This window comes from Myotis daubentonii, chromosome 11 (assembly GCF_963259705.1).
Source record: "Myotis daubentonii chromosome 11, mMyoDau2.1, whole genome shotgun sequence".
Lineage (NCBI taxonomy): Eukaryota > Metazoa > Chordata > Mammalia > Chiroptera > Vespertilionidae > Myotis > Myotis daubentonii.
Genome location: NC_081850.1, coordinates 52,581,523 through 52,605,050, shown reverse-complemented (window position 1 = coordinate 52,605,050; position 23,528 = coordinate 52,581,523). Strand labels below are relative to the sequence as shown.

General features: G+C 43.3%; 1 protein-coding gene across 11 annotated transcripts in view; it reads right to left on the bottom strand.

Moving 5' to 3' along the window:
- UNC13B (unc-13 homolog B) overlaps nt 1-23,528 on the bottom strand; it is a 159,804-nt gene that overhangs the window by 40,824 nt on the left and 95,452 nt on the right. The window contains exon 1 of one of the 11 annotated variants that reach the window (XM_059657261.1): nt 1,445-3,766. The exons of 9 other annotated variants lie outside the window; for them this stretch is intronic. In XM_059657261.1, coding sequence (XP_059513244.1) covers nt 1,445-3,731 — 2,287 coding nt within the window. In that variant the 5' untranslated portion in view covers nt 3,732-3,766. Of the gene's footprint in view, nt 1-1,444; nt 3,767-23,528 lie in introns of those variants that run through there. One more of the 11 variants, XM_059657260.1, reaches the window with a different exon arrangement.

Here is a 23,528-nt window from a genome sequence, read left to right as displayed (position 1 = left end):
TGCATCAGTTTTTTTTTGTATCTTTGTTACATATTCTATACATATACAAACAGACACTATGGGTTTGGACGTGTATTCTTTCCCACTCCTATTTATACAACTTTGGACATCTTAGACATACTGTTCTGTACCTTGTTTTAATCACATGCCAATTTATCTTAGATATCTTTCTATTTCAGTAAAAAGCTACCTTATTCTTTTTATAGCTACACGGTACTGTATCCCCTTGCTTGGACATGCCAATAAGTTATTTAACCAGTCTTTCTTAATGAACAGTTTTAGGTTGTGTTCAATCTTTGCTATTAAAAACAAGGTTTCAAAAACAGCCTAGAACATACGTCCCTTTCACAGGTGAAAGTATACCTGCAGAGTATATTCCTGGAAATGATACTGGGGCTCAAAGGGTACATACAATTCTGATAAATTTCCAACTGCCTTCCTTGGGTTATACCAATTTACACTCCCATCCCACGAGGAATGTGTGAGTACCTATTCCCTCGCACCTTTGCCAACACAATATGTTTCATAATTTTAATTTTGCTTTAGAAAGATTAAACAGGTTATATGCATAAAAGGACAACTCCATTTATATTTAAAACTGGATGAATGCAGTGTATGCTCTTTGAGTAAATTTAAATTTGACTGGGAGAAGTAATTTTAAAGCTACGTATCTCCATACTGCCTAGAAAAAGTTCTCGTATTCCTTGTAGTCAAAACCATTCCATTCTCTGGTTCTTAGGTGAACAGCCTTTAGCTGGAGATGGAAGAATGGAAACACGGCCTGGGGAGGGCACAGTCAGGCCCTTAGGTAGGGTCAGCACTATGAACAGTTTCTGGACAGCTCCAAGTTGTAAATAAGGTTCTATGTTGTCAAGTCCAGAACCAGGAAGGAGGCAGGTGGGGATAGCAGAAATTCCCAGAGTGGCCTACGAAGTGCAGAAGCCCCATCAGCTGCTGGGGAAATGGCAATCTTATCTCAGCAAGAAATAAGAATAATTTTTAGATGCAACGTAGCATTGCGTTAGCCCCTCTAGTGCCTGTGAGTCAATATGCCTCATCCCCCATTCCTGTCTCTTACTCTGCACCTACTTCACTCTGGAATATCCTAAAAGTTCTACAGCTGCAAACTAATTCTGCCCAAATGTTCCTCCCTCTTTTGAAAAGGCCACACACACACACACACACACACACACACACACACACACACACCATTGCTATATAGGAAGTTCCTTAGGGACAGGAACTTCTTTCCTGTTGCTTTTAGAACCCTCTTTCACTCTAATTCCCACAGGATTAGTTTAGAATTTATACTCAAGTAATTTACCTGATTCAAGCTGTGAACCTCCCCCTTCACCTTGTGAAACTCACCACCAAGCTAGGTCTTGTGCTGGCCACAGAGAGCCCATACCCAGCTGCAACCCCATTAAATAGAGACTCGGAATACCTGGGTGCATGTCTTCTACCAAGAGATGGTTTGCCTTCTGGACCAGATCATGCAAAAGTTTTTTCTGCCTCAGTCTTTTCTCTCTTAGAACATTTTTAAAATTGTTGATGCACTTGTTGAGGTAGATGGTCTCTGCACACACTTGCTCTAAGCTTAGTCTGCCCTGCTTGGGAGATTCGGGCCTAGAACAAGTTTCACTTTCCAGACCCGGAGCCAGAGTCAAACCTGGCAATGAATATGCAAGAGGTGAGTTATGAGAAGCCAGAGAGAAGTTGCTGGGATCCTGAGAGGTTTGGTCTCCCTGTGTGGAGAGGCCCACTCTCCCAGAGACCACACTGAGCAAGCTCTCACTCCCCTGGCTCCCTGGGCTCTCCACAGAGAAATCCTGGGCACCCCCTGAACTCGTTGTCCCGAGAAGTCTATCACTGTTCTCTGACTGGGAACAGCTCTCATTGCTTTCCAGGTCCTCGGGACTGACTGGCCCACTGCTCTCCAGCTTCTGAAACACTCCCTGCAGAGCTGAACGAAAGTGGTGAATTGCTCGGCCCAGTTTACTTGTATAAAACTTAATTTCTACATCTTCATCCTCCTGCGAGCCACCCACACCACAAGAGGACTTTTCAAAGACATCTTTAAGGACTTGAGCAGCACATTCCTCCTCTTCATTCAAGTCAATAGGAACCATGCCACTGAGAGTCTCAGGCCCTATGATAATTTGCTCCATCATGCTGTCACAGCTCATAGTTGCAAACCTTCTGGACTTGTCTGTCAAAAGGTCCTCTAGCTGCTTTGAGCTCAGAATATCAAGTCCGGCTTCACAGGCCAGGAGCTTGTCCTCTGTCTTCAGCAACCCAGACAGTGACAGGCAGCTGCTGTCCTCACGTTTAACGCTGTAGTTGTTTTCTCTTTTTGCTACTTCACATGCTTCAAGTCCTTGACTACATGGTGTGAAAACCTGGGATTTCCCAGAATCCTCCTCTTTTGAGATTAACACTAGGGAAGGTTCCTCTAACTGACGAAGGGCAGACAGAGAAGCCCCTCTCTGTGTCAGTTCACCACGGCTGCCACGGATGACTTGGGATGTTTCTGGTGTTCCTTTTACTTCATCCTCTGGTTTAGACAAATCACTTGGCTTTGCTACATTGTCCTTGGGTGGGAAGCAAAGGCTTTGCTGCTCAGGGATCAAGGGTTCTCTAAGCTGATTCTGGGTCCTCATCTGATATGCTCCATTCAAGGGTCCTCTAGCTTCTCTTTCGACATGAAGAGCTGGTTTGTCTGGGATTAAGTAACTTGAATTATGATCCTGAAGCTGTTGCTGCAAAAACGATAGAGACTCCTTTGGGGAATACTTACTGCATTCCCCAAAGCACTGTAGCCAGGTTGGTTCTTCTTTGGTGGCAATCCGGACCCCTACACTTTGCAAGAGTATGGATTTCTGCAGGATGAAGTCTCTGTGCTCTACATGGGCAAGCTTCACAACAGTAGGCCTGGGGGCCTGGGCACTGCCTGCCCTATAAGCCTCTTTGATGTACCTATTGCACTGCATGCCATTAACACAGACATGCTTGGCCAGGAAGCTGTGCACCAGCTCCAAGGTATTTTCCCCATCTTGCTCAGGAAGTCCATACAGATACAGAATGGCTTCCTCATGAAGCCTTTCCACCTGGGGCTCCTGGGCCTTTCCTCCTGCACACACCTTCGCAAGGGAGCTGCTGCCCACCTGCAAGCCTATTCCACTCAGAACTGAGTCTACACAGCTAGAGACTTCATCCACCGAACCCTGAACTTGGCTCAAGTGCTGCTGCAGCTCAGCAATCTCAGTTTGGAGACGACTGATGCCTTGCAGCTCTCTGATTATATAGTCCACTACATCCCCCAAAGGTTCTTGTTGTTCAAGGCTCCAGCCTTGGCCCCTGGACAAAAGGAACTTGGCTTGATTCCCTTCTGAGGGCTCTTGACAGCTGGTGGTAATGCTGGCAGATGAGAAGTCCTGAGAGCCAGACCCTGAGGCACAGGCTGTGGAGCCCAGAGGAAGCGGGCTGCTGGCCTCCTGTCCAAAGCTGCTATACTGGGCCAGGCCCCCCTCTCTATCCCCACTAATGGCTGAGGCTGTTGACCCACAGCAAGGGGGCAAGGAGCTGTCCTCTGGTAAGGATTCAGCAGGTCCTGAGGACTTGCTCTTGATGCCACATATGGTCTCTGCCTTAGCTTTATCTGGGGAAGTCCTGGAGGAGGGTCCCAAGGTGACCATGATTTCTTCCTCTGACTCTTGCAACAATCGCTTCATTTTCTCCCTCTGGGTTTGAGGGATTCTCTGTTTCTTCCTCTTATTTCTGATCAAGTTGCTTACTAGAGATTGTCTTGGAAGGCAATACCCTGTCCTGCTCTTTTCAGGCTACTTCTAGCAATAATTGCTGGCTGATGCCTTGGGCTTAGCCCACAGTGTTGCCTGGATTGGTCCCATGTGTGGTCTCCAAACCTGGCACATGCCCCTGGGATCCTGGCTTGACTCTTATCCTGCAGCTAGTGAAAAAGGAAAATAGTGCACTCAGGTCAGAAAGCAGCAGGATACTTTTAACCTGAATCAAACTGCCACGCAGGGATAAGAATATTACCCTCTAAGACTGGAAGTCAACCCTGACTTGTCTCCCCATGCTGGTCTTAAAGGCTATAGGCAATCAATTCTCTTTCCTTGACTTTTCATCAGAGTATTGATATAAAACTGAATCAAGCCCTTGTGTAAGTACCCAAAGGCACAAGGATTGAGACAAACTCCTGGGAAGTAGGTGGGGGTGAGGTCAATGAGTAACTGAATCTTTATAAAATTCAACACAAGGGACTGGCTCAGGAATGAACAAATAGATGCTTAACTACCAAAGCTCAAGTCACATACACAGTTAATGAATGACAAAGACAAGATGTAGAATGTTATTTTTCTTTTTTCTTAGTTGGTTGTTCTGGTGAAGGCTCAGCTACTCAAGGTTCACTCCTGCCCGTGCTGATGCTCCATATTCACAAGAACTTATAGCACAAAGTGACAGCAACCCTTCACTGAAGAAAGGACTGTGGCAAGTATTTAAAACTTGGAAGGGAAAAAATGTTTTCTATACCTAGTTCTAGAATAAGGTAGCACAGTGTGGGCATACTTACTATCCAGACTCAGGAGGCATTTAGCATGTTTGGATTAGAGGGCCAGATGGCCAAAGGCACATATATGATGGGCTCACAGGTGGGGATGAAAGAGGCTCAAGCTTAGCTGGAGTTCTGAACTCCATTTAATAGTCTCTAAGGGCTTGGTGCAGCCTAATCAATACACAGGTTTGGCTCGCCTGGCCCACAGAGCATCTGGTCTAATGCCTTCTTTAGAACACCAGGGGAAGTGATTTTCTTGAGTAACAAGAGGGTTGGTTTAGCACTCTGATTGGCCTGTGAAGGGCAGGTGGAGAGTTGATTATATCACAGAGGGCTCCACCGTGCTTTGCTGTTCTCCAAAAAGACTGTCCTGCCACCAGTCTTGCCCCTACAGCCTAAGCGATTGGCACCTGTACTACAGAGGCTGAAATTGACTATTGCCTTACGTGAGGTGGGCATCCATTCTCTTTTTACTGGAAATGTACAATATAGGGAAGGAGCTGAGTGGAAAGTACAAAGGGGAAAGCAGAGAGCCCAGGCACACATGGAACTGCCAATACTCTGGCTCTGCTGGGTCACCCTGGGAAGGGTAAAACCAGAGATAGTTTTCCCAATTTCTAGATTTGATCAAGATTTCTAAATCTTTTAAACCCTTGCCTCCTATTCTTTTTCCAGTACTCAAGTTAACCCCCCAAATGGAAAACAGCATGTGAAAAAACAAACTGACTGCCCTGGCCAGATTTGCTCAGTGGTTAGAGTGCAGGCCCTTGGACCAAATGGTTGTGGGTTCGATTCCCAGTCAAGGGCATGTACCTCATTGCAGGTTCGATCCCAGCCCAAGTCAAGGTGTGAGCAAGGGGCAACCAATAATCTCTCTCTTTCTCTTTCTTTCTCTCTCTCTCTTTCTCTCTCTCTCCCTTCCACTCTCTGAAAAATCAGTGAAAAAAATAACCTTGGGTGAGAATTTTAAAAAAAGAAAACAAAACAAACTTACAGTTCCCACTGCAATTCATTTTCAGGAAAGGCAGCCATCTATGGTCTATGGACCTAAAAGTTAAAAGCACTGTGCCTCCCAGACTAGGAAGAACCAGAAGGATGAGTCACAAGATTTGGGCTAAAGATGAAGCTGACTCTTTTTACTGGAAATAACTAGGCCAAGAATCAAGAAACAGAAACTAGATTAATTCCCATTTCATTTCTTCCCTTTCTAGTTCACCTAAAAACTCTACTTCATCTAGGAATTCCCCATCTAAGAACTCTACCCATCCTCTAAGGCAGCGGTTCTCAACCTGTGGGTCGCGACCCCTTTGGCAGTCGAACGACCCTTTCACAGGGGGTCACCTAAGACCATCCTGCATATCAGATATTTACATTACCATTCATAACAGTAGCAACATTACAGTTATGAAGTAGCAACGAAAATAATTTTATGGTTGGGTCACAACATGAGGAACTGTATTTAAAGGGCCAGAGGTTGAGAACCACTGCTAAGGCATTTGAAAGGCCTAATTATTGCCTTTCCTTTTATTTAATTATTTATTTTGGTTAATCCCCACCCGAGGATATTTTTCCATTGATTTTTAGGGAGAGTAGAAGAAAGAGGGAAAGACAGAGAGAAACATCGATGTGAGAGAAACACATCAATCGGTTGCCTCCTGCATGAGCCGGACCATGGCTCGGGCCAGGGAGGAGCCTGCAACCAAGGTCTGCGTCCTTGACCGGAATCGAATCCGGGACCCTTTGGTCTGCAGGCAGATGCTCTATCCACTGAGCCAAACCGGGTAGGGCTTTTTAATTTTTTAAAATATATTTTTATTGATTTCAGAGAGAAAGGGAGAGAGAGAAAGAGATAGAAATATCAATGGTGAGAGAGAATCATTGATTGGCTGCCTCCTGCATGCCCCCTACTGGAGATCAAGCCCATAACCCAGACATGTGCCCCAACCTAGAATCGAACAATGACCTCCTGGTTCCTGAGTTGATGCTCATCCACTGGGCCACACCTGCCAGGCTGATCATTGCTTTTCAGGCATTACTGCTTTACTCCAACGTCTCAAGGGTCTGAGGTCAGCCAGACCCCTAATCTGGCCAACTCACTCTAGTCTGTGTGTGAGAGAGGAGATGCTGTATATTCACAAGAACTCCTGGGTCTTGGGCTTAGTGTCCAGCTGCCTAAGCAGCAAAGTCCTCAATTCTGGTACAGACTTGTAAAATTATTCCTTTTCTCCTCCAACAGGTACAAAATTTATATTTCTAAAGCCACTCATTTCTTTTCTCCCCAACTGTGCAAGGTATTAGCACCCTGGCCCTAGAAGGGCTGGAGCTGGTAATTAGTCTTTCAAGTTTATCTCAAGGAGAAAGATTGCTTACTGAACCAAGATGAAAGCTCTGTGCATAACCACATGATGCCATGAGCAAGTGCTACTAGACTGAGAATCAGAAGACTTAAGTTTGGGTCTTCCTTCACCAGTGACCTTTGATTAAACATTTGACCTATCTGTGTCTTAGATTCTTTATCTGTAAAGGGGAAAGTAGGAATGTTATAACACTAAGATGTGAGGCTGGTAATTGGTAAACAATAAAGAACTGCAGTGTTATTATTACTGGCATGGCAAGTCCCTGAGACAAAGAAGCAGTGAAACTAATATCTAAGCCAAGCATGCAACCATCTGAATAGTATGATTTGAGTGAACTGTGACTTCTATTCCAGCCCCAGCCCCTGCCTTTCCCAGTCACTTCTAATAACCATCTACAGCAGTGCCTGGAATCCGACCATTAGAGTGACATCCTTTGGTAGTCTTGCTTCCTTCTAGAAGTTTTTTTTTTTTTTTTTCCTTTAAGGCAAGAAAAAGGAGGAGCAAAACATTCAGGTGACAAGAGGTTTGCCATCCTCCCTCAGGCAAACTGAAAGTATGAGTAAGGGACAATAGCTACAGGAGGCAAGCTTTTCCTTTCTAATGCTCGTAAGGCCCAGAACTCACTTCCAGGTCCTCCAAGTCAGCCTCACTTTCATACAGATGAGGCATTTTCTCAGGAACAAAAATGACGCTGACTCGCCTGCTATTGCTTCAGTGCAGGCCAGGTTAACTTTGGGCCTATCTGCTCTTGCCCCTCAGATCAGTACTCTAGAATAGATAGTCTTGGCCTAACTTCCTGCACATCTTGCCAGGTGAACCCTCCAAGAGTGCAGTGCCTACAACACTCGCTGGCCAGCCACACAGGGGCAAATGGCACAGCCATGTATTCAGAGCCCTTTCCTAGGGCCTCCTAAAGAACTGAAGGCAAAGCTGCTTGGTTTCCTATGTTACTGACAAATAGGAAATTTCCAACTACAGCTGCCATAGCAACTTCTCCCAGCCCCAAACAAAGAACTTTGCTTCCATATTAAACAAACAAACAAAACCCTTCACAACTTCTTTTGAATTGGTAGTCACTGTGCCTGGATGAACTCTGAACTTAAAAATCACCTCCTGAACCTTAATCAATAAAGAAATTTAAAAAAAAAAAAAAAAAGCAAACCACCTCCTGGGGATACAGGTTTCCTCAACGCACAAAACCCACTCGGTTATTCAGATATTTAAGTTCTGAAGCAGGGGACAGAGCCCAATGTGATGCCCAGAGGATCAACCACTCTGCTCAGAACCCAATAGGACACCAAAAGCCAGGATGGACTGAAAGGGCAAGCCTCAGGGTCAGGAGGCCTAATTCAAGGCCATCTCCTTCCCCATCCTCTCTTTGCTATTACTATCCATAGGAATGAAATAACAGGGGCCAAAGTAAGAGAAGGACAATTTGATCTCTAAATCAATTCAATCAATGTGCCAGGCACTAAGCTATGTGCCAGGGATATAAGGCATAGTTCTTGTTCTCTAATATATTAAGGTCTGGAGCAAGAGATAGGCATATAGACAATCACAAAATAAAGTGATACATGTTATATTTGATCTCTAAATCAATTCAATCAATGTGCCAGGCACTAAGCTATGTGCCAGGGATATAAGGCATAGTTCTTGTTCTCTAATATATTAAGGTCTGGAGCAAGAGATAGGCATATAGACAATCACAAAATAAAGTGATACATGTTATAATAGAAGGTGCAAAAAAGTAAATAAAAGCATTTCGTTATAGGGATGAGTAATGTGAAGGCAGAGAGAGGCCCAGTAAAACCTGGACAGGGAAGGCCACAGACAAGTAATATTTGAGCTTATGGGATAAGGAAGCCTTGGGGTCCAGCCAGCTCAAATCTGGCCCTTAGCTTCCTCTATTACCTATCCAGTCCTGTCACTCTGCTCTATCCTGTTGGCCTATCCACTCTCCAAATCTTATACATATACGCTCAAATATAATACCTGTCTGCAATCTTTCCCTAAGGAATGTCTAAGGCTAGGAAAAATAAAGCACACCTTTCAAGGAATATCTGTGTTTGAAAAGGGAACACATCAAAACAAAATGAGCCCGGCTGGCATGGCTCAGTAGTTGAGTGTCAGCCTATGAACCAGGAGATCACAGTTCAATTCCTGGTCAGAGCACAGGCCAGGTTATGGGCTCGATTCCCAGTGTGGGGTGTGCAGGAGGCAGCTAATCAATGACTTTCTCTCATCATTGATGTTTCCATCTCTCTCTCCCTCTCCTTTCCTCTCTGAAATCAATATAAATAAATATGTATTTTTAAAACAAAATGAATTAGTCAAAAGGAGTAAAGCTTCAGTAGTAGAAAGCTAAGTGCTATGGGAAGGAATAAACCCCTTAAAGCACACTGCATCAGCTTCAGCCTGCTCAAAGTCAAGGAGCAAACGCCCTTCAGTTTTCTGAAAGAGCTTCTTCTTTTACTACTTTCTGACTTATCAAACACATGTGATTAAAATGTGAATATTCCTTGTAAAATTGCTTCTGACCCAAATCCTGGCTTGGAAAACAACTGGGGAACCCCTGGGAACAGCCTGGACTCTATGCCTATCAAGCAGCCTCTCACTCTGTGTGAAGCTCTGAAGGCTCTGAGCCTCCTTACTCCCCAGGGGTCATATATTCCCAGGCCATTTACCGATTATGGTATATGGCTAATACAGTAGAAGAAATTAATTTTTAAATTTTTATTTATTAGAGAGAAGGAGAGAGGAAGGGAGACAGAGAGAGAAACACTGATTTGCTGTTCCACTTATTTATGCATTCACTGGTTGATTCTTATATGTGCCCTAACTAGGGATCGAACCCACAACCTTGGCCTAATGGGACAACATTCTAACAAAATGTGCTATTAGACCAGGGCCAAGGGGAGGAACGGATTTCTAGGGCCACAGAAGGTAGGGGTCCACAGGAATGGATGCTAACCTTTGAGAAAAAGTCAATGCTCACAGAGAATATTGTCAGAAAAACTGATCAGGGTCACAAGGTATGAAGCATGAGGTTAACCAAATGGAATAAAAGAATGACCTAGATCAGTGATGGCGAACCTATGACACGCATGTCAGAGGTGACATGTGAACTCATTTTTTTGGTTGATTTTTCTTTGTTAAATGGCATTTAAATATATAAAATAAATATCAAAAATATAAATCTTTGTTTTACTATGGTTGCAAATATCAAAAAATTTCTATATGTGACACGGCACCAGAGTTAAGTTAGGGTTTTTCAAAATGCTGACACGCTAAGCTCAAAAGGTTCGCCATCACTGCCCTAGATCAAATGCAGAGCAAGGTCAAAGGACGGTAGCTCTTAGGATTTATCATCCCTCCTCACCAGCTTCAGGAGGAACCCCCTTTATAGGCCAAAAGCTGGACACTGTAAAGGAAAGAAAACCTCAAGCATTGTATCCAAGAGAGAACCTTGAGTAATGTACAGTAGCACGAGAGAGGAGGCAGACTTCAGGGAGTTGGCATATGAGAACCTCAGAATGAAGACTGAGTGACAGTTAGTTAGGAGAACTGGGGGGGTCTGTGGCCTGCCCAGGCCTCCCTTTCAACAGCACCAAGGTTTATTATACCAAAGAGTATAACAAACCATAAATACACATGTACCCAGACTCTGATACTCATGACAAAGACTCTCCTTTGACCAAACGAGTCAGGTTGCTCTGAGTGCCCTTTCTAACTAGGCCCCTGTCCTTGGGCTCTGTTTAGTCCAATTTTAGCAAGAATCCTCCTCGGTCAGTTTAGTGAAAACTCCCCACCTTTGATATCTGACCAAATTCCTTATCCCTCACCCCTAGCCAACCTCCACAAAAAATTCTGTCAAATAAGTTTAGCCAGACCCTCCTATTCTCCTGATATTTCCTCTTAGTAATTTTTATCCACTTACTCTCACCCCTGCTCTTGGCTATAAATTTCCACTTTTCCTTGTATTCAGAGTTAGGCTCAATCTCTGTGCTCTATTACAACACCCTAATGTAGCAATCCCCCTGAATAAAGTCTGCCTTACTATCTTTAACATGTGTCAAAATAATATTTTCTTAAGCACTTATCACACTCTCTTTTTTCCTTATTACCTCATGGCTCTTGTGAACAGACTAAAGAAACCACATGAGCAGGAACCACCACCCTGCCTCGCCCCGCCCCCCCCACCCCCCCACCCCCGCCGCAAAAAAAAATTTTTAAAAAAATCCTACATTATCTATCACCTTACTCTGCAATAGTTTCTTCATAGAACTTATTACCTCATTACCACCTGATTGATCATATATTTGTTTGCTTGTTTATTAATGGTCTCTCCCCCACCTCTCCATCCTAGAATGAGAGCAGGCATTCTGTTTTATTCATTGCTGTTTTCCTAGCACCTAAAACAGTGCCTGGCACATAGGGCACTCAAAACAAACCAACAAAAAAATCTTGCCACTGAGTAAAAAGAACCAAAACACAAAATTAGAAAATGTTAGAAGACTAAGAATGCTACATTGTTGTTGTTGTTTTTTTAAATATACTTTTATTGATTTCAGAGAGGAAGGGAGAGAGAGATAGAAACATCAATGATGAGAGAGAATCATTGATTGGCTGCTTCCTGCAAGCCCCCTACTGGGGATTGAGCCTGCAACCCTGGCATGTGCCCTTGACTGGAATCAAACCCAATCAAACCCTTTCAGTCCTCAGGCCGATGCTCTAATCTACTGAGCCAAACCAGCTAGGAGGAGAATACTACATTGTGATATAGCCTACGGAGTAATAGTTGTGTTTGGCTATCAAAGCATTTTTCTTAATTTTAATATTTGCATTCCTTTTTTCACACTGAGTCCTTGAAGTCTGGTATGTATCTTACATTTACAGCACATGTCAATTTAGATTAGCCACCCTACAAGTAGTCAACAGTCACATGTGGCCAATAGCTACCATGCTGGACAGCACAGGTGGAGAAGGATGGGGCAGAGTGCACTCTGGAGAGCCTTCAAAAACCTGACAGCAGATGCTCACTGCAAAGAGCAGACTATCGTCACAGGGGCAGCAGAATGCTCTGTTCTTTCACTCATCCTTTCACCTGATCACTTTGATACCAGCTAGAAGCAGCTTATTTCCATTTTGTGACAGGTTCAATCCTTTTCAAAGCCACAAAGAATGAAATATTAAGACCCCAACCTGCAGAGGATGAGACCTTTTCTCTCTCTCAACCTGACCCTTTCTAGACACTTTGTAGCTTCCTTCTTCCCAATTCTCTGGGCAAAACCATAGGATAAACCTAATTACTTCAACAGAAGCTACCCCTAATCTCACAGATAAGAGCATAATCTCAATGGAGCTGGGTCAAAGGTGTGCTATCCTACACAATTCACACTAGAGGGACACATAACAATAGTAGAATTATATTTGTTTAGTATTACAGTTTATATGATTCCTATTTTATCATCACAACAACCCTGAGAGGTGGGAGAGAAAAGGTCACTTTGACTAGGATTTAAAATGGGTCTTCAGTCTATAAAGTTAGTGCTCTTTTCACCACATATTCATGACACAAATGGACAGATGATCTATTATGCAAGTGTACACACACTCAAGACTGAAAACACTCAAGATGACTTTTCTGTTTATATGGCATATGCACACATGAGAGGAAAAAATTAATACATTTGACAGGAGGACAGTATACAGAAAACGGAAAGGTTTTAAATATACACAGGCACAGGAAATATACACAAGAATAGGAAAGTTACTATGTGCAAACATGCATAAGATAAAGAGACAGCTATCTATCTATATGTGTATCACATGGAGGGAGAGATGGCTTGTGTATATTCACATAAGATGAATGAATGAGTTGTCTATATGTATATACACACAGAGAGGAATGAACAGATAAGCTATAAACATATGAACATATCAAGAGGGAGAAACAGATTATCTGTATACACGTATGCATACATCCAGAGGGGTAGATGGGTTATTTATATACATATAGAAGAGTACCAAGGAAGAATGGATGGTCAGATTATCAGCACATAAACATGCACACGTGAAGATTCTATCCTCAGTGCTGAATATGCTATATGCTATTTTTCACTCATTATAATGACCTCCCACCGGCAAGTTGGCTCAAGCAGTTATATAATTAATGTAGCTGTTCCTTATCCCACCCACAAATGCTTTGCTTTTGTCCCTGCTTATCATTCAGAGTCAGTCATACACTTGATACCACTTACCTTGCTGTTGCAACCAAAAGAAGAGTTAAGGAAATTTAAGAAACCAACACATTAAAACCACAAATACTCAAGTTTTAGAATGCAAGTGCTGTCTGTAAGAGGAAATCCATTCAGAAGTACTCCTTGGTTTGACAGAGAAGCCACAGGATGAACTTTCTAAGCCACAGCACGGCTGTTTGCCCAACCGACAAACAGAGCCAAGGAGCTGTTATTCTCAGTTGCACCCAGCTGGCTGGCTCCACAGTGCAAAGTTGACGATAGGAACAATGCCCAGCAGAGAAATCCTCTCATTGAAAGGCTGGGCAGAATCTTGCTGACTACAAATCTAGGAATCCAATCTGGTCCACACCTCCCTGCTGAGGGGGATTCTGACGACCAGCCTGCTTCAGCAATAGCAGCCAAACTTCAACTGGATGTACAATTCTAACTCAATCGATTCTAGGCTTTGAGACTGAGACAGAAAGCAGGGCAGCTCCCCTGCTCCTGCTGCTGCTCCTCCTCCTCTCCAGCTGCTTCCTGCCTGCAACCTCCCATAGGGCACCAGCCCTCCTCACACATTCCTGGAGCACACACCCCCTTCCCCAGCACACTCACACACACACAGACCTCACCAGCAAGCTCACTCACGCACCCTGTGTGAGTGTCTCTCCCTCTCGCTAAATATAGATCTTACTCTCTCCCCTCCCCCATTTCTTCCCCTCATTTTTCTCCCCCCTCCTTTCTTCTCCCCTGCCTATTCACCTCTCTCATGTCTGGGCTATAGGATATAAAGACACAGAAGGAGGCCTATACTCTGAGGAGCTCCCAGTTTCAGAGGAAAGACAGAACATAACAAGAAGCTGCGGAGCATAATACAAAGGGAGTTTTCCCTTCTGCTGAGACAAGCTCTAGGTTTTATTGTTTGATTGGAAGGTTTTTGTTTTGTTTGTTTATTTTTGTATGAATATAATCTGCTGTCTGCATTTGGTGAGTAGGTAAAGTACCCAAGTGCAGTTAACGTCAAATAGAATCATGCTCTCAGACTAGATACCTAGTCCAGTTCTTCCTGAACAGCCACAGCAAGAGAAGCAACTAGAAAACAAGAATGTCTCTAGGCTATGCCAAGGTGATGATTAGAGAAAAGTAGGTGACACTGGGTGGGCTGAGATGGACCCTCTACTGCGAAAGTCATGACCACAGACTGTTTTAGAATCCAGAATTAGGAACCAAGTTACCTAAAGTGATATCACACTGACCAAAAGCTGTCTAAGGTTCAAGGCCCTGGTATCACGATCCCAAATTTCCCAGTCCTTTGCCAGTAGCATCCTTGACTCCCTAGAGACTTGCTAGTCTGGTGGCTCTCACATGGCCCTAATTCCTAATAATTCAACAATTCTGGTTAGTACTCATCAGAAAATTGAATGTCCTTATCTTCAAAGAGCACTCAAGCTGTTCACTGCAATATGATGCCGAACATAAGCCACAAACATAAGCCACATACATGACATACATGACATCCCTTTCTGATCTGCAACCACAGAAGAGGAGAAACACAGTTTGAGGCCAGAGAACTTAAAAATTCTCAATAGAGAGTTCCAATCAGCCCATAACAAACCAGTGAAGCACTCATAGTCTAGTCTACCTCCTCTGAGCCTGTCGTAATGAGAAAAGATCCACTCTTTCTGAGGCAAACCACAGATGGGCAAGTTTGATTCACCCAAACTGGGCTCTCCAATCTTGCTACTTCTGCTGCCCTGCAACATTCCTCGTAACAATCCACAACAGAGCACAGCCCTATTATCCAGGAATCAGGTAGTCAGTCTATGGGGGCCACCCTAGAATCTGTCACTGCAGAACAGGCAGCCCTATACGGTAGATAAAACAAGCTTTTAAATTAAGAATGATTTCCTTGGCTTAGCCAAGATCCTGAGGAGAAAGCGTTTATTCCAGAGCCAACATTTGCTTCCCTACTGCCTTCTTCCAATAACATCGCTTCCCCCTCAACCAGGGAAGAAAATTTAGATTCCAAGACATGCTAACAACACATTTCTTAACTATCCACCTCATTATACAGCCAACACTGACAGCAGAGCAAATACCTCCTAACCCAGTCAGGAGCTGGCTGGATGACAGAAGAGATAAGGATTGACAGTGCAACTTCAGCCACATCTAAATACAGAAAGGAAAAAAGAAACCTTGAAAACTGTCAAATTTCTGTGGAAGTCACAGCCAATTTATTGTGGAGCTTCCCATACTTCAGCCAGGAGAAAAAGGAAAAGGGTTTAAAACAAGAAATGTAGGGAAGACTGATTAACTCAGAATTCCCTCCTCAATCCTGCAGCCACTCATAAAGAGCCCAGAACAGAGGGTTGTCATTACTAGATTTGCATCTGGGCTTCCTAGACTGAAGAGAAGTTTAAACCTTAACACTGGGGAAGATCCTCAAAGCTAGGACAATGCCCCCCAAAAAACTAATTCTTCCTGCCTCACCGCCAGTGGCTCCAGGACCTGGCTGAGGCCTCAAGATGCTATACCAGAGGCTAATGTGACCCTGTCTTATTCATCTGCCTCCCCAGACACCTAAGCAGCTTGGGGTTTCCAGACAAACAAAGGCTCAGACAGCAAAAGATGTGTTTAGGTTAGGACATGAGGCACAATAAATCTTCTCTCTCTAGTTATAGTCATGACTTTGACCATAAATTCTCTTTGTATATTTCCACCTTCCCATGTTTCAGCAAAAGCAAAAAGGAGAATAAGTGGGAAAGTGGGAAATAGCAGTGTAAGTTCTGGTAAACAAGCACGACTCCTTCTGCCACCATTCAACTGGGCCCACAGAGGAGCAGACATCCTATGACCATAGGACTATCAGACCTCCTCAGTGGACTAGCCTTTTGGGATAGACACACGATTTATGTTTCCTGAACTGTGTGAGCAACAATGCAGTCCCCTGGTCACAGTGGATCTGGCTCTTGGGAATCCTGGGCAGGCTAAAAGGATGGGGGTGCTTTTTTTAGAGGTAAGAAATAGCACAAGCACCCACCTCACTTGGGAAGCTTCCTCAAACCAGTAGCTGGGCAGAACTGGAAAGACAGATTGGGTTAAGAAGGAAAAAGCATTTATCCAGAAGCTGTGAAATGCTCCGAACAGGCATCTCAAGGTCTGGTTCCCAATTTAAATCTTTTCAAGGATCTTTGCCTAGAGACAGATGAGTCAAGATGGAAATTCAATATGAGACACTGACACTCACGCAGAGTTGTGGGAAGGTTCAGAGCTGCAGGAGCTCTAAAGGGGAACCGAATGGATGGGTTAGTCAGACCACCTGGCGCACAGAATTCATCCTCAGCTAAAGATCTGAGTGGTGTCACAAGGATACTGGAGGAGGAACTCACCAACCACAATTTTCCCTCTCGTACAAAGTCTCCCTGGGACTAGAAACAACTGTTCCGGAAGCAAAGAATGTGCCTGCTCCACACCTGGCCTGCCTTTTCAGGTGTCACTGCGAGAGAGTGGCTGGGTCAGGGCCAGCAGGTGCCTATCTTATCTCCCAATGTTGACAATGACACATAGGGGTGGAAATGATAGGTGGAACCCAAGTCCACTTATGTAGGAGTGAGCTTTGACTCTTTTCCTTCCCTACCACTAAGTGAAGCCAGAAGAGGTTGACATGTGGTCACATAGCTGGAACCTGTTTCATGAGGAAAATGATTTGTTTTGGTGGCTGAGAAAAACCTTTTTTCCCCCTGTAGAATTATGCCCTCCATAAACTACTCAAAAAGTATATGCAGCAGAGAATGATGGGCAATGGAAGATGATTCTCCTTCCTCCCTCAGGAACATGCCACCCTAGGGGAGTGAGTGATGAGCCTGGCAGAGATGGCTGACTTTACTGATGTGCTAAGACATAGCTGCTACACAGCCTAAATCAGACCTGACAAGCTGCAAGGCAGGCCTAAGGAGACACAAATTGCTGACAAATTTCAGTCCTACAATCAGGTCAAGCACCATCCCTATTAGCAAAAACTTGAACATAAAGAGCTGATAAAGTCTTCAGGACTGCCCAGTTATTCAGTTAGGTTTCTAGCCTGTACCTCTAAAGGCTATGGCCCCATTTCCATCCCAAAGTCAAATGATTAAAAACTCATAATCAAAGCAGTCTACAAGTTGCCCCTCCTCTCACATAAAACTGGTCAAAAGTCACAGCTCCCAGATTTAGGACTAAGGCTGATCCTGAACAAGTGTCTGCTTATAGATGTCCCAGTCCAATCCATAAAATGCATTGGCCTTGCCCCAGTCTCTATACCCTAAGGAAGTCAAGGGCCCATATGCTAAGGATTCTCTAATGGGAATCAAAAATTTTAAATTTCATGGGGAAAGTGAACCTTCTGTACTATAAGGAGACTATGTTCTAACTGGCTTAATATTGATCAAATACTCCTTCAGTTGTAAACCCAAATCTAGACAATTCTCTTGGTGTAGGATCTGTTTCTATAAGCTTTTCAAAATATGTCCATAGCCAACATATAGTATTCTCCATATACTAAGAATATGAGGCACTGAGTTATATGAAGCTAGCTAATGTTCAAAGGGGGAGAAAAAGACCTAAGAGAGACCCTTCCTTAGTTGGACATTTCTGACAGGGTAACAAGGAATCATGGTGGGGAGAAAGGGTAGCACTCAACTTCCATGAGCCGGAGAGAGACCCAGACCAATTCAAAAAACAGGTCAAGCAGTTTGCAATTTGATCCTTTGTTCCACATCCTTGACAGGACATAGGAATTTCTCCCAAGATAAGGTACTAAAAAGAATATCAAAGGCTCAAAGCAGTTTTCTCAACCTGCCTTTTCATGCCCTGGTTTATTCCAACTGACAGGGATCCTGCCTCTAGCATTACAGCCCAATTAGAGCACCTATCTATTCGTTGGGCCTGGAGTGAGAGAGCAGCCCTTCAGCAACTCCTAAAGGTTAGAGTGAGTGACTAATATGCATGTATCATAAGATACACAGATGAAATGTAAGAATCTGAGAAAGGAAAACATTTCCAGCTTTCAAGGTGCTAGCTTGGAAGGTTATCAGGGAAGGTTCTGTGAAAGAAGTGGTATCTGAGCTTGATACTGAGGATAAGTAATATTTAGATATGTGGAAACTGAAGGGAAGAAAAGGCATTCAAGGCAGATGATACAGGATGAGCAAAAATATGAAAAAGAGAAAAAAGAAGGTATGTATTCAAAAGAAAAGAAAATTTACATTTACGGGATGCTATCAATATGCCAGGCCCTGCTCTACATATATTATCTTATTTAACCTATATCCAATCATGGGAGAAAATGATATCCTATTTAGAAATGAGAAAACTAAGTTTCTAAGAGACTGGGTAACTTGTTTAAGCCTAAGGTAACACAGCTAGTAAGTGGTGGAGCCATATTTCACACTCAGTCTCTGGCTGATTCCAAGGCCCACCTTCTTCTAACCATACAATATGGCCTCACGGTTAACGAGGTTAGAGAAGTAGGTTGGGCCAAGTCATGGGTGGTAATGGATATCAGGCTAAAAACGTTGAGACTATAACTTAACTACCAGTGGAAAGAAAAATTAAACTTTTTTTGAGAAGAAATTTTCATTCCATTCATTCACTCACAATCTGTTATATGAGCTTGCTAGGTGCCAGGCATCGGGATATAAAGTTAAATAGACACAGTCCCTATTCTGTATTTCCATGCTATTTTCATTTAGCATTTATTTAAAATTTTTATTGAATTATAACATACATACAGAAAAGTACACAAATCAAAAGTATACCAGTGTAAACAGAATACAGATCAAGAACAGAATGTTATCAGAATTCCAGAAGCCCCCTTGTGCTCATATCTAGTCACTACCAGCCCCCTCCGCCAAAGGTAATCACTATCCTGAAGTCTGACACCACAGATTACTTTTGCCTATTTCTGAACGTCATATAAAAGGAATCATAGAGTACATATATTCTTTTAAGAAATATATAATCTTGACGGCATGCTCACCCAATTCTAGGACAATATGATAAACACCAAAATTAACTGTATATGAAATGCTATAGAAAAATATAAAAATTAAGTATCTAACTCTACCTGGGGACTCTGGGAAAGGCTTTTAAGGATGTGACATCTAAGTTGAGCTCTGAACATAACTGATAGCCATGGCTAGTGCTCTGTTTCAGGAAGATAATCTGGCAGTGGTATATACAATGGATTCCAAGAAAAATATAAAAGCAAGGAAACCCCTGGAAGGCTAATACTATAATCTAAGCAGTAAAGAGGGGAACAGAGAAGATGAGACACATAAAAGAAGTCACAGAGACAAAAAGAGCAATATCTGGCAAATGATCCAATGTGGGAGGTGAGAGAGACGGGAGAATGACACTAAGCTTTTGAGTGGGTGACTAGCAGAATGATGGTGATTTTAATACAAATACAGAACAAAGGAAGAGGAATAGACCCAGAAGGGAAATTTCAAACACTGGAAAATTGTGGTGAAAAGTAACTAGTAGATTACGAGACATAAAGGATAGAGCCTAAGGTGAAAGGGAAGGGTTGGAAGTATGGATATGGAATCATCTGCTTAGAAAGGCTAATTGGAAGTCTATGGCTGCCTATCACAAGCCAGGATCACGCACAGTACTGGCCTTACAGTGGTTGCTCAATTAAGGGTTCTGGATTAGAGGCTGAGGGAGAAGCAGATTTGAGATTAAGAGAGATGCCTGAGGAGAAGACTGCAGAAAGAAGAGACAGAGACAGGAAGGACAGAAGGTAGGCAAAAGAAGAAAGGAAGAAAATTCCTAGAATAGTGGAAGCCAAGAAAATAGGAAGTTATAAGTAGGGAGTTTCAAAAAACACTATGGAATGCTACAGAGAAAAATGAGAATAAAGACTGAGGAAAGTGTCTGAGGGGGTGGTGGGAGTATATAAATATTTAACTGTTATCTATTTCTATCCCCCTCTGGCCTATTACCTCTCAAATAATAAGAAAATGTCTTACAAATAGCCCCAACAGCAACCAGTGGTTCCCACTTATTAGCTGGCTTCATTTAAAAATATATTTTATTGATTTTTTACAGAGAGGAAGGGAGAGGGATAGAGAGTTAGAAACATCGATGAGAGAGATCAATCAGCTGCCTCCTGCACGCCCCCCACTGGGGATGTGCCCGCAACCAGGGTACATGCCCTTGACCGGAATCGAACCCGGGATCCTTGAGTCTGCAGGCCGACGCTCTATCCACTGAGCCAAACCAGTTTGGCAAGTTGGCTTCATTTAAAATGGAGTAATTATGTTAGTTGCTTCCTTTTGGATAATTCTGGCAAAAGGATTTTCTCTCACAGACGAAAAGTTCCTTCCCAGCCAGTATCAAATGTTCACGTTGGTTGGATGGTCAAACAAGCAGTAGGAGTTAGAGAAAGGAGTAGAAAGAAGGGCTGCTTTGCTTATTATTTGGAAGCAAGTAATTTTGTGCTGAGGCATCAATCAGATTTATTCCATAAGAGTTTATTAAGTACCTGTCTTTACTGATACTTGTCCAGAAAATACTGCCAGCTGGAACTAAGGTCTGCTGCCAGTATCTGCTACCTTCCTCTGATTCTAGGCAGGTCAATGACATCAAGGCATTCCTCAGAGATGTTTTTATATGCTCCTCAAAAACCAGAGGCAAATTCCACCCTTTTAAACAAACTGCCCCAAATCCCAGTCCCAGATGTGACGTTTTATAAATCGCAAGGTTCAGTCACAGCCTACAATGAGATCTAAGGTTTACAAAAGACCAACTACTTGATAAATACACAGATCCAAGCCATGAACGTGTCCAGAATATTTCGGGGGGGGGGGGAGCATTTCTCTTGACAAGTATTCAAAAATAGCTCTTGGAAAATATTCCCACAGCAGCCTTGGGACCCCCTCCCCTAGACTCAAGGTAAGGCACTTCACTGACTTCTTCCTTAAGAGATGGGGCTTCATCATTTTTTCCACAAGGGGAATCCCTTTCTCACAGTTTTAATTATAGCACAAGAAAGAAGTATTTTTGCTTGGGGGAGTTACAAGTAAGAGCAGAACTTTGCAGGAGAGAGAATTCATTTTCTGTCTTAATGATCATCCCTGAGAAAATGCTGACCCGTCTCTCAAGCTGACCAGCTGCAATCTTGGATCTCCTGGGATTGCTCCATTCAAGCACAGCCCTTCTAATCTATATGCTCACTTCCATCTCTGCTTACTAAGCCTCTCCGTCCTCAGCTTTCTTTAGCAACAACCTAAGAGCTTCTGGCAAGGCTTCCTCACGACCTACCTCCATGCCTTCTCCTTCACTGTCCCTTCCACCTGGAACACCCACCCACCTGCTGCCACCGCAGTCTCTGTTTCTAGAGCTAAAAGTCTCACCTCCTCCCCCAGATTTTTCTGCAGCTAAGCCAAATAAGGTACAGAATCATATTCATTCCACCCACATTACCAACATTACTGCCTCATCAGCATTAGCAATGTCATCAAACACTTATTAGTAAGTACATATGGCCAGGTACGCAGCCAGCCCAGATAGAGATGCCCTATGTGATCTCTTCCCTCAAGCTGCTAACACTTTTATAGAAATGGCATAAGAATAGTTCCTCAAAGTCTACTGAATGTAGTATCAGCTAAAGAAGTATAAATGTCCTATAAACTTACAGGAATATTTAAATCACAAATAAAGAAATGCAAATGAAAATAATGGCATATCATTATTCTGCCAAATTGGCAAACATTTTCTAAAATGAATATGTTGATACAGCATATTCAAATAGTCAAAGTACAAATTGGAAAAATTTTCTGAAAACACATCTAGAAGTTTATCAGAAGCCTTTAAAAAGTATATACTCTTTAATTTATTTGACTCTATTTTGAGAAAGCTAAGTTAAAAAAATAATCAGAAATGAAAACAGACTTAATGATGTTCATAAGAGCATTATTTTTCTTAGTAAAGAAACAAGAGAAATTGTTTGGAACATCTACATGATGGAATATTATTAACCTATTAATAATCATTAAATCATATTTTCAAAAATATTTAATAACCCAGATTAAGGCACACAAAAACAATCTAAATGAGAAAAATTTTAAATCCACACATAATATGGTCCAGATTCAGTAACTTTATATTCATGTATATAAAAACTAGAGGCCTGATGCATAAAATTCATGCAAGGGTAGGCCTTCCTTCCCCCAGCTGCTGGCTTCGCAGCCCCAGCCCCCACCAGCACCAGCCTTGGACTGGCGCTGCCCCTGTCCACCTCCACACCCCCCAGTTCCCCAGTTCCGCGGAGCCTCCCAATCGATTATCCTGCAGAGGGTGGCCTGGGCCTCCCTCTTTGGGGCGATTACGGAGGGGGCCCCCCCCCACCAATTCATCGCCCCACCCACCGGTGGCCTGGGCCTCCCTCTGCTGGACGATCGTGAGGCGATGGCAGGGCCCCCAACCAATAACATCGCACCCGCCTTGGCTGGCCTGGCACAAGTGTATGTCATAGCGTAGTAGTCCAGACCGTTGTTCTTGCTGTTCGGCTGTTCAGTCGATTTGCATATTATGCTTTTATTATTATAGATTATATTTAAAAACATCGTTAATATTTTGCTGTTATTGGCTTTAGGTACTTGACTTAGGAAAATAAAAATAGGAATAATTAAGAGAAGATAAAGAAGCACAGGGAAACTTCTGTGGAAATGCTGATGGGCTTTTCTGGCTACTTAAGCATCCATAAAAGGCTGGCTAAATATTCTGCTAGGTTCTACATTGGGCTCTAGAACACCAACAATAAAAAGTATAGCCCGAGAAACCAAGATGGCGGCATAGGTAAACACCGGAGTTTGCTGCCTCGAACAACCACTTCAAAAATACAACTAAAAGATGGAACGTACATCATCCAGAACGACAGGAAGGCTGGCTGAGTGGAAGTTCTACAACTAGGAGGAAAGAGAAAAGCATACCGAGACTCAGAGGAGGCGCAGTGCTGAAGTAAAATACTAAGGTGTGGAGTGCATGCAGAGTGGGCTGGCAGCTGAGGGCGTGGTTGCCATTTTCAATTGGGAAGGAGTCTCAGGCTCTGAGCTCCAGTTCCGGGCGAGTCTCTAGGGACCCAGACTCATACAGTAGAAGCGGGACTGTCTGGCATCGCTCAGAACCCTAGGGCAGCTTTCTCTCTGTGGGGCTTGCAGCGATTACTGGGACACTGAGAAGCAGAGCCTCTGAGGGCAAGACTGAGAGCAGCCATAATTGCTAACCCCGCCCTGTTGATCCCATGGGACCCGCCCCACCCAAGCCCTGCAGGGAGACTTTTGCTGGATAGCCTCAGGCAAAGGCTAGATTAGC